The sequence below is a fragment of the Nycticebus coucang genome, chromosome 10 (genome assembly GCF_027406575.1).
Source record: "Nycticebus coucang isolate mNycCou1 chromosome 10, mNycCou1.pri, whole genome shotgun sequence".
In the NCBI taxonomy this organism is placed as follows: domain Eukaryota; kingdom Metazoa; phylum Chordata; class Mammalia; order Primates; family Lorisidae; genus Nycticebus; species Nycticebus coucang.
The window spans coordinates 50,778,353-50,790,038 of NC_069789.1; the positions used below are offsets into that span (position 1 = coordinate 50,778,353).

The 11,686-nt window shown below is 43.4% G+C and overlaps 1 protein-coding gene across 4 annotated transcripts in view; it reads right to left on the reverse strand.

Annotated features, from left to right (window-relative positions):
- Positions 1-7,233, reverse strand: part of RCOR3 (REST corepressor 3) — a 60,560-nt gene extending 53,327 nt beyond the window's left edge. For 2 of the 4 annotated variants that reach the window (XM_053605246.1, XM_053605244.1), the window contains exons 1-2: positions 6,789-7,233; positions 6,350-6,406 (exon numbers count right to left, since the gene is read on the reverse strand). In XM_053605246.1, coding sequence (XP_053461221.1) covers positions 6,350-6,406; positions 6,789-6,954 — 223 coding nt within the window. In that variant the 5' untranslated portion in view covers positions 6,955-7,233. Of the gene's footprint in view, positions 1-6,349; positions 6,407-6,785 lie in introns of all 4 variants that reach the window. The other 2 variants (XM_053605243.1, XM_053605245.1) reach the window with 2 other exon arrangements.
- Between the last annotated feature and the right edge of the window lie 4,453 nt (positions 7,234-11,686).

The following is an 11,686-nucleotide window of genomic DNA, read 5'->3' on the forward strand; positions in this document are numbered from 1 at the left end:
GGCTCAGTGAGTAGGGCACCGGCCCCATATACGGAGGGTGGTGGGTTCAAACCCAGCCCCAGCCAAACTGCAACAACAACAACAACAACAACAACAAAAATAGCTGGTGTGGCGGGCGCCTGCAGTCCCAGCTACTCTGGAGGCTGAGGCAAGAGAATCGCCCAAGCCTAAGAGCTGGAAGTTGCTATATGCTGTGACGCCTACTGCCAGTTAAAAGACTATAACAGTAGCATATCAGTTCTGAAAGTAAAACTTTGGAACAGTTAGTTTAAAAGTTTTAAATAAAACATTTAAAAGTTCAATTCTTTTGAAATCATTTAGATCTTTAAACCCTAGTTGGTAAAATACATTTATGAGACTACGGCAGAAAATCAACAACTAAGAAATAAAAATATAATTTGATAAGCCAGGATTTGTACATCAACAGCATTTCAGAGTAAGTCTAAATATAAAAAATGTTATTTCTTTTTAAGATTTCCTTTTTTCTTTTTGAGACAGAGTCTCACTTGTTGCCCTAGGTAGAGTGCTGTGGCATCACAGCTCAAAGCAACCTCAAACTCCTGGGCTTAAGTTATTCTCCTGTCTCAGCCTCCCAAGTAGCCAGGAATACAAGCTCCCACCACAACATCTGGCTACTTTTTTTGTTGTTGTTTGTTTTAGCAGGCCTGGGCCAAGTTTGAACCCACCAGTCCCGGAGCATGTGGCCGGCGCCCTAACCACTGAGCTACGGGTGCCCAGCCGAACATGAATTAAGAGAATCAATTTTCAGATCATCAGCTTCCCTATGTCCTCCCTTCCCAAGGCAATCTACCTGGGAACTCACCTGCGGTCTAAGCTACATGCTCATTCTATTTCTTTCATCCCTCAAAAAAAAGGAAAGTCTCTCATGAATTCCAAATCTTGTAAGAGTTTATGGCCCAATGTTTTAAAACCTCCAGAGTTCCAAACAGACTGTCAGCCAAGCCCTTCTTTATTCAAGGTACCATAACTTCTAGAATTTTAATTAATTATGTATTATTAATTGTAATAATTCAGGCCAGAAGAGATTTAACACTTAGAACCTTACGTTCACAAGAAGAGATATTATAGTGGTAGAGAAGTCACGTGATCAATAAAGTACTTACAAGCACATATACCATGGAAAATAAAATTCTGTGGGGAAAATGCATGGAAACGATTTCAAAAAAGCAACACTGTCAACTTTTCAGAATGTTAGGAGCCTGTCAATGTATTTTATAAAAAGATACTACCATATCACCACCATATTTATATTTAATTGGATGCTATTTAAAAAAGAGTATTAAAGCTTTATTTCAAAGTGGTAATAGTTTGAAAATACCAGAAATTACATTCTTCAAGTATTTTAACTCAGTGACAAATAATAGATATATCACATTAAAAACATGTGATAATCTGTTTTTCTAAAATTATTTTACAGGTATGCAAGCAAAATATTTTGAAAACCACTGCTTTATATACATTAATTTTCACTTAATCTGTGACTCAACATTATCACCATTTTACAGAAGAGAAAACTAAAGCCTAGAAGTCAGGTAGTTCATCTAAGGTCATTACACCATTTTAGGTTAAAGGAATGTGGTAAGGGTTGAGACTTTTTTTTTTTTGAGACAGAGTCTTACTATGTACCTCAGTAGAGTGCTGTCATATCACAGCTCACAGCAACCTCCAGCTCTTGGGCTTAAGTGATTCTCTTGCCTCAGCCTCCCAAGTAGCTGAGAATACAGGCACCCGTCACAATGCCCAGCTATTTTTTTTGTTGCAGTTGTTTAGCTGGCCCAGGCCAGGTTCAAACTCACCACCCTTGGTGATATGTGGCTGGTGCCGTAACCACTATGCTATGGGAACCGAGCCAGAGGTGAGACTTTCTTTGGCAATGGGCCCATAATTAAGGTAATCTCCTAATTTTAGTAATTCTAACACAAACCTCAATTCTCATATTTTCTAAAATAATTAGTTTACTAATTCATTATGTGCTTAATTTCTATCATCATCGCTATTATCTCTTCCAATAAAAAATAATTCTTCACCAAAAATCCTTTTAATTTTCCTACATTCTTTTTTTTTAGACAGAATGTTATTTAAGTGATTTTTATATGACTGCTATTTGGATTAACTAATTTAATCATTGTATTTTGCTTATTTTAGACTTGACTAGAGTATTAGTGGGGGAAAAATCACTGAAATTTTACTGTTTCTTAAATAAGCAGACAATTTTATTTTATTTTATTACTTTATTTATTTTGAGACAAGAGTAGGAAGCTAGGGCGGCGCCTGTGGCTCAGTGAGCAGGGCGCCGGCCCCATATACCGAGGGTGGCGGGTTCAAACCCAGCCCCAGCCAAACTGCAACAAAAAAATTGCCGGGCGTTGTGGTGGGCTCCTGTAGTCCCAGCTACTCGGGAGGCTGAGGCAGGAGAATCGCTTAAGCCCAGGAGTTGGAGGTTGCTGTGAGCTGTGTGACGCCATGGCACTCTACTGAGGGCCATAAAGTGAAACTGTCTCTACAAAAAAAAAAAAAAAAAAGAGTAGGAAGCTGTCGCCCTGGTTAGAGTGCTATATTATCACAGCTCACAGCAACCTCAAACTCTTTCTTGGGCTCAAGTGATTCTGCTGCCTCAGCCTCTGAAGTAGCTGGAACTACAGGTGCCCACCACAGTGCCCAGCTATTTTTTTTGTTGTTGCCATTGTTGTTTTAGCTGGCCCAGGCTGGGTTTTAACCCACCAGCCTTGGTGTCACCCCCGTAGGGCCCACCACAACGCCCAGCTATTTTTAGAGAAGGGGATCTTGCGCTTTCTCAGGGTGGTCTCAAACTCTTGAGCTCAAGCCCCAGCCTCCCAAAGTGCTAGGATTAAAGGCGTGAGATACTTTATTGGGCCAATTTTCCTACATTCTGATCATCCTAACAGCAGCACCCAAGGAATTTTTCTTCCAAGTGACTTATAGGACTATGAGTGAACAATATCCATAAAGATGGACTGAGTGGTTTGAGACAAAGATAATGAAATGACAAAAAGAGAAGAGATGACCATTTCTCAGTTTCCATCATTAATAAATATTTCTCTTTTCCTTACCTTTTTCCATGGTAATGTTTTTAAATTCTCACCTAATTATACTGAATTGATATGAAATAAAAACTTTACACAACCATGTAACACTTAGAGTAAGAATAAAATACAGCAGCAATATGATGCTTCTTGTGAAAATTATCTAATAATTAACAATCTATATTTGCTTGACAAGATTGGCCTATAATTACAAGACAAGCCTTAAGTTTAAATGGTAACTGCTTTTAATTGTGTCCTACAGTTTGATACTCTTCTAGAGAAGATTATTAAGCAGAATATGAGCAGGTCAATTTCAAGAATGTGATGTTTACCCTTATTCTAATAAAATATCAATTATAATCTAAGTAAATAAAAAAAATTTTTGGTGCCAAAACACGGGAATGACTTAAGTAAATAAATTTCAAAATACTTTAATTTACTTATGGGCTGTGCCCGTAGCTCAATGGGTAGGCACTGACCACATACACCAAGGCTGGTGGGTTCAAATCCAGCCTGGGCCAGCTAAAACAACAATGGCAACAACAACAAAAAAATAGCCAGGCGTTGTGGTGGGCACCTGTAGTCCCAGCTACTTGGGAGGCTAAGGCAGGAGAATCGCTTGAGCCCAAAAGTTTGAGGTTGGGCAGCGCCTGTGGCTCAATGGGGTAGGGCGCTGGCCCCATATGCTGGAAGTGGTGGGTTCAAACCCAGCCCCAGCCAAAAAAAAAAAAGTTTGAGGTTGCTGTGAGCTGTGATACCAGAGCACTCTAACCAGGGCGACAGCTTCTGACTCTTATCTCAAAATAAATAAATAAAATAAAATAAATTTGTTTGCTTATTTATTTATTTTAGAGACCAGAGTCTCACTTAGTCACCCTCAGTAGAGTGTCGTGGCATCACAGCTCACAGCAACCTCCAGCTCTTGAGCTTAGGCAATTCTCTTGCCTCAGCCTCCCAAGTAGCTGGGACCACAGGCGCCGGCCACAACGCCCAGCAATTTTTTGTTGCAGTTTGGCCAGGGCCAGGTTTGAACCCGCCACCCTCGGTATACAGGGCAGATGCCCTACTCACTGAGCCACAGGAACCGCCCTGTTTGCTTACTTATTTAAAAAAGTTAACATTTCAGTGATTCCCCCCACTAATACTCTAGTCAAGTTTAAAATAAGCAAAATACAATGATCAATTAAATTGGTTAATCCAAATTGTAGTCATATAAAACCACCTAAATAGCATTCTGTTTAAGTGAATTATTCTTCAACTTTTGAAATCTGTTACAATGTCTACTTTAACATGAAACAAAAAATGTTTCACAGGGATTAGGCTATGGCATACGTAAGCTTGTTTTGGCATGAAGCCTGACTCTTAAGCACAAGACCCCTAATCAACCTGTATGTAGTTATCTATGAAATAAAAATACTGCCTTAGAAATCTCCCTAATGAGGTCAAAGAGATAGTTAAGTTTATAAACTTAAGAAATAATTCTAGCTGCTTAGTTCTAATTTGGAAATAACTTTATAAATACCAAAAAAACCCCACACAGTACCATGAAAGCCCCAAATCAGAAAGTACAAATAAATCCAGAATCATTCTTCATAATTATAAATTTTACTTTTTACTAAATAACTACCATATGCCCAGTCATTTAATCCTAACAAAAATATTGTTAAATAGTTGTGATAGCTAAAAACACTGAGGCTCAGAGAAAGCAAGTGATTCAGAGGAGAAAAGTAAGAGTTGGGAATTGAACTCAGTCTATCTCAAAGCCAAAGTATGCTCTTTTCAAATGTCAAGCTAAACCTTGAGGCAGCAAAATAACGTGAAAGTGACACTCACCTACTAGCTACATTAATAAAGAAAATTAGTTTCATAAAACATTTAAAATGATGTGAAGTCAACTAAGACACACACTGATAACCTCTCAATAAAAAGTATTCATGGCATTTAGAAGCAACCCAAATCTAGAGAACACTATCACTGTTGTTACCTATTAAAAAAGAGTGTCCTCTATCTTGAAACTGCTGTGTAGATTTGAAATTTTTCAAAATAAAAATTTATGGAAAATAAAAAAGAGTGTCCTGATAGTCCTGTAACACCCATTATTTTATCGTCCTCCCTAGGGACATGCAAGCTGCTGCCAGAACTTTTAAATAATTAGTAGATTTTCTGAGTAGTCCCAGTGGGGAGGAAAGGAACCAAAATTCCCCTCCCCACCTTAATAATCAAAATAAACATACTGTCTGTTCCTACCCCCCAAAACGCAAGCTCTATTAATATCTAACAAAGAATTCCATTGTTAGCAACGAGCGAGCACTGAGTAAAATATTGACAACTGTAAGAAAATAAAAAATAAAAAGGTGGGGCCCCTTTCAAAGTCTGTTCAAAGCCAGAACTAAAGAGGGAGAATGAAACGCGCTCCGCTCGGGGAGGCTCCAGCTAGGGCGCCTCCATATGCGGAACTCTCGCCCAATCCCTGCACAGGCTGAAATCCCGTGACCGCCAGGGAGCCTGTTTGGAGAAAAGTAGACAGGGAGCCCGCAAGCTGGGTTGGCAGAGGAGGCTGGAACCTGGCTGCTCCGGGAGAAAATGTCTCCTTGGCAGCTGCAGCCACTGTCCTGTGGTCTGACTTCCTAGGGCTGGCTCTCTCGAGAGGTGTGCCGCTGGCATTTCCCCACCCCTTTCCCCCACCCCTTTCTCTCCCCGGCTCCCGCAGTCTGCAGAGATACCGCTACCAAAGCTACACTACCACGCCAAAAAGAAAGAAAAGCGACAATCCCATCCGCGCTCGGGTTGGTAGGGCTTGCCCTTGGCTTCGGCCAGTGACTGCCGCTCCAGTCTTCGTCGCCCGCCTTGCGAAGCGCGGCCCTCTGCTCCTGGGGCCGGCTCAGTGGCAATTGACATTTGCATGGTTTGTCCACACACAGCCCTCGGCTCTGCAGCCGCTCCTCCCCCGGCCTTGCACCCCGGACTCCACCAAGGGTCGTCTTCCCTCTGCTCACCTCATCTCAACCCTGCTTCGGGCTCTGGAGTCAGAAAGGCGATGCCAGAGTGGGCAAGTGGCCTCCAAAAGGAACCATGTTAACCTTGCCATGTACACATCTGCCTACACGCTCTGTGTCACCGCCCGGCCAAGCCTGACAGCCTCCCCGCCACGGATGCCTGCCCGCCTGCCTGCCCAGCCCGGCCCTGCATCCCTTCCCAGCCCCACGCCCGGACCCCCACCCCATCTACCCAAAACTAAGCCCAGAAAAAGGGAGACGGGATTTTGCTTAAGCAAATATATCTACCTGGATCAAATTCAGGGATCCTAGCTTGGTATTCAGCTCCGACTCTCATCCCAACATCTGCAAAGCAATGCAAAAAATAAAAAAAAAAAAAAGAAGAGGAAAAGAAAAGAAATTAAAAGGAAGAGACACTTAATAAAAAATAAAAATCGGTGGGTGGAGGAAAGAAGCGGCGGGTGAATGGGAAGATATTAACTCCGGGCACTCCAGGAGATGGCAGCGGATGGGGGGGCGGGGAGGGGGGCCGAGAGCGGAGGATTGGTCGAGGGCGGAGGGACGGGGGTCGCAGGGGGTGCTGCAGCACTGCACCGGGAGTTCGAGCTACCGCAGCGCCCCGGCTCGGAGGGGAGGGAGGGCGGGAGCGCGGCGAGGGGAGGGGGCTGGGGGAGGGGTGGAGGGAGGGGGGCAGGCGGGCTGGCGGGGAGGAGTTCGAGGCTACCACCGTGCTCGTCGTCGCTGCTGCAGCCGCTCTCGGGCTCCGAATAGTGCAGCCCGCCGTTGGTGGACGAGGCGCCGCTGCCTCCGCCGCCCGCCGGGCTCTTGGAGCTGCCGTTGGCCGATCGGTTCTTCCCCAGTAACTCGGGCCCTTTCTCCATCATGCCGGGCATGGTAGAAGAGGGGAGGGGGAAAGGTGAGGGGAAGAGGCAGGCGTCAGGGTGAAGGGGGAGATGGCTTAGAGCGCGGGAGGGTGGGAGAGGAGGAGGAGACGGCTGCGGTGGCGGCAGCGGAGGAGGAGGAGGGTGTTAATATGGAGCCGCCATAACCGCCCCGGTCCGGCAGTAGCGCAGTCGCCTCACAACAACCCGCCCCGGCCCCGCCTCTCTCCCCTCCTCCCTTCGCCGCCGCCCGCCCCGCGCAGCCCGGGCTCCCCTCTCGGCGCGCCGCGCTCTACGCCGCCGCCGGTATCACTCCGCCCCGCAGGGAGGTTCCGGCCGTCTAGTGGGGGGCGGTGGGGCCGAGGGAAACAGGGGGAGGGCGGGGAAGCCCGGCTCGCGGAAGGGCCGGGCAACCCCAGCCGAGCGCTAATAAAATCGCCGCCAAGCCGCGGCCGCCGCTCGCGCTTCCTTCCTAGGGGGCGCTCCGGAGCGCGGGCGGGAGGTGTATGCGAGGGAGCGGGACTCTTTGCCCTCTCAGGGCGGAAGGAACGCGGCCAGCCGAAAAAGGCCGGCGCGACCCAGCGGCCCCCCTTTTACGGACGAGGCTGCGAGTTGGGGCCGCCCTACTCAGATGCCGCGGCGGGTGGTCCCAGGGCTGCTCCGGCAGCCTGGAGCTGAGTGTGCGCTTGTTCGCGGTGCATTCTCGCAGTCTAGCCCGGCGGCCTCGCGGTTCTGAGGCCCAGAGGGCGAGAGTAGACTCGGCCATAAGAATCTCGACTTTACAATTTTTGTTTTTGAATCTCTGATGGGGCCTAATTCCCCAAAGAGACTGAGGCGGGGGAATGAGTTTCCGGAGCAATGCAGCTGTATTTTGCTGAAGGCTCCCTTCCCTCTCCCAGCTTTTTTTTTCTGTCTTCCTCTTCCGACCTTTCCTTTTTTTTTTTTTTTCTACTCTGATAGTTGGGGAGTGAATGCGCTGAATGGGGACATATAATTAAGATGGGGGTGTCCTTGTGTGGTCTCTGTTGACCTGTGGTCATGGCTTGCAGTGACTTGGAGAGGGTGGAGTCTCCAAGTAAAGGTGCGGCAGGAGCTGCATTCTGGCCGGGTTTTTTTCATCCTGGAAGGAGATGGGCTTTGCAAAGCCTTTCTAAATTGCATTAGGCAAAAGGAATAAGAAACTGCAGTTATTCCTTCACCAGATTTGAGGGCATCTGCTGCGTGCCATGCTGCCTGGCTTTGAGGGCTATATATGATTTTCTTTTTTTTCCCCACATGAGTTAAGTAAAAATAAATGAGGACTTGGTGTGTCTAGTACGGAGAGCAGTATTTGAGGTCAATAGTGAGATAGTCTTCAAACCCTTGCAAATAGTTTGCGTGTAAGAATTGTAGGTCAATGAAGAAAGGATCAAACCAGAGAAAACCCCCACTGAGAGAAATAACAAATAGTACTTAGGAATCGAGCCAAAAAAAAAATCCCTGGGAAGTAAATATTTAGCACTCTCTTTTTATTTTTTATTTTTTTCCTTATTCATTTTTTTTAATTTTTTTTTTTTTTATTGTTGGGGATTCATTGAGGGTACAATAAGCCAGTTACACTGATTGCAATTGTTAGGTAAAGTCCCTCTTGCAATCATGTCTTGCCCCCATAAAGTGTGACACACACTAAGGCCCCACCCCCTTCCCTCCATCCCTCTTTCTGCTTCCCCCCCCCATAACCTTAATTGTAATTAATTGTCCTCATATCAAGATTGAGTACATAGGATTCATGCTTCTCCATTCTTGTGATGCTTTACTAAGAATAATGTCTTCCACTTTCATCCAGGTTAATACGAAGGATGTAAAGTCTCCATTTTTTTTAATGGCTGAATAGTATTCCATGGTATACATATACCACAGCTTGTTAATCCATTCCTGGGTTGGTGGGCATTTAGGCTGTTTCCACATTTTGGCGATTGTAAATTGAGCTACAGTAAACAGTCTAGTACAAGTGTCCTTATGATAAAAGGATTTTTTTCCTTCTGGGTAGATGCCCAGTAATGGGATTGCAGGATCAAATGAGAGGTCTAGGTTGAGTGCTTTGAGGTTTATCCATACTTCCTTCCAGAAAGGTTGTACTAGTTTGCAGTCCCACCAGCAGTGTAAAAGTGTTCCCTTCTCTCCACATCCACGCCAGCATCTGCAGTTTTGAGATTTTGTGATGTGGGCCATTCTCACTGGGGTTAGATGATATCTCAGGGTTGTTTTGATTTGCATTTCTCTAATATATAGAGATGATAAACATTTTTTCATGTGTTAGCCATTCGTCTGTCATCTTTAGAGAAAGTTCTATTCATGTCTCTTGCCCATTGATATATGGGATTGTTGGCTTTTTTCATGTGGATTAATTTGAGTTCTCTATAGATCCTAGTTATCAAGCTTTTGTCTGATTGAAAATATGCAAATATCCTTTCCCATTGTGTAGGTTATCTCTTTGCTTTGGTTATTGTCTCCTTAGCTGTACAGAAGCTTTTCAGTTTAATGAAGTCCCATTTGTTTATTTTTATTGTTGTTGCAATTGCCATGGCAGTCTTCTTCATGAAGTCTTCCCCCAGGCCAATATCTTCCAGTGTTTTTCCTATGCTTTCTTTGAGGATTTTTATTGTTTCATGCCTTAAATTTAAGTCCTTTATCCATCTTGAATCAATTGTGAGTGGGGAAAGGTGTGGGTCCAGTTTCAGTCTTTTACATGTAGACATCCAGTTCTCCCAACACCATTTATTGAATAGGGAGTCTTTCCCCCAAGGTAAGTTCTTGTTTGGTTTATCGAAGATAAGGTGGTTGTAAGATGTTAGTTTCATTTCTTGGTTTTCAATTCGATTCTAAGAGTCTATGTCTCTGTTTTTGTGCCAGTACCATGCTGTCTTGACCACTATGGCTTTGTAGTACAGACTAAAATCTGGTATGCTGATGCCTCCAGCTTTATTTTTATTACTAAGAACTGCCTTAGCTATATGGATTTTTTTCCGGTTCCATACAAAACGCCGAATCATTTTTTCCAAATCTCGAAAGTACGATGTAGGTACTTTGATAGGAATGGCATTGAATAGGTAGATTGCTTTGGGAAGTATAGACATTTTAACAATGTTGATTCTTCCCATCCATGAGCATGGTATGTGCTTCCATTTGTTAATATCCTCTGCTATTTCCTTTCTGAGGATTTCATAGTTTTCTTTATAGAGGTCCTTCACCTCCTTCGTTAGGTATATTCCTAGGTATTTCATTTTCTTTGAAACTATGGTGAAGGGAGTTGTGTCCTTAATTAGTTTCTCATCTTGACTGTTATTGGTGTACACAAAGGCTACTGACTTGTGGACATTGATTTTATATCCTGAAACATTACTGTATTTTTTGATGACTTCTAGGAGTCTTGTGGTTGAGTCTTTGGGGTTCTCTAAGTATAAGATCATGTCGTCAGCAAAGAGGGAGAGTTTGACCTCCTCTGCTCCCATTTGGATTCCCTTTATTTCCTTGTCTTGCCTAATTGTATTGGCTAGAACTTCCAGCACTATGTTGAATAGTAAAGGTGACAGAGGACAACCTTGTCTGGTTCCAGTTCTAAGAGGAAAAGCTTTCAGTTTTACTCCATTCAGTAAAATATTGGCTGTGGGTTTGTTATAGATCGCTTCAATCAGTTTTAGAAATGTGCCACCTATGCCTATACTCTTCAGTGTTCTAATTAGAAAAGGATGCTGGATTTTATCAAATGCTTTTTCTGTATCTATTGAGAGGATCATGTGATCTTTATTTTTGCCTCTATTAATATGGTGGATAACGTTTACGGACTTGCGTATGTTAAACCAGCCTTGCATCCCTGGGATGAAGCCTACTTGATCATGATGAATGACTTTTTTGATGATAAACTGTAATCTATTGGCTAGGATTTTTTTGAGAATTTTTCCATCTATATTAATGAGTGAGATTGGTCTGAAATTCTCCTTTTTGTTTGGGTCTTTTCCTGGTTTTGGTATCAGGGTGATGTTTGCTTCATAGAATGTGTTGGGGAAGATTCCTTCTTCCTCAGTTTTTTGGAATAATTTCTGCAGTACAGGAATAAGCTCTTCCTGGAAGGTTTGATAGAATTCTGGAGTGAAGCCATCTGGACCAGGGCATTTTTTAGTTGGAAGCTTTTTCATTGTTTCTTTGATCTCAGTGCTTGAAATTGGTCTATTCAGGAGGTCTGTTTCTTCCTGGCTAAGTCTAGGGAGAGGGTGTGATTCCAAATATGGATCCATTTCCTTCGCATTGTCAAATTTCTGGGCATAGAGTTTCTGGTAGTATTCAGAGATGATATCTTGTATCTCTGTGGGATCAGTTGTTATTTCCCCTTTATCGTTTCTGATTGAGGTTACTAGAGATTTTACTTTTCTATTTCTAGTTAGTCTGGCCAAAGGTTTATCTATTTTATTTATTTTTTCAAAAAACCAACTCCTTGTTTCATTAATTTTCTGAATGATTCTTTTGTTTTCAATTTCATTGATCTCTGATTTGATTTTGGATATTTCTTTTCTTCTACTGAGTTTAGGCTTAGATTGTTCTTCTTTTTCCAATTCCATAAGATCTCTTGAGATTGTTGATGTGCTCTCTTTCTGTTTTTCGAATGTAGGCATCTAAAGCGATGAATTTTCCTCTCAAAACTGCTTTTGCAGTATCCCACAGGTTTTGGTAGCTTGTGTCTTCATTGTTGTTATGCTCAAGGAAGTTA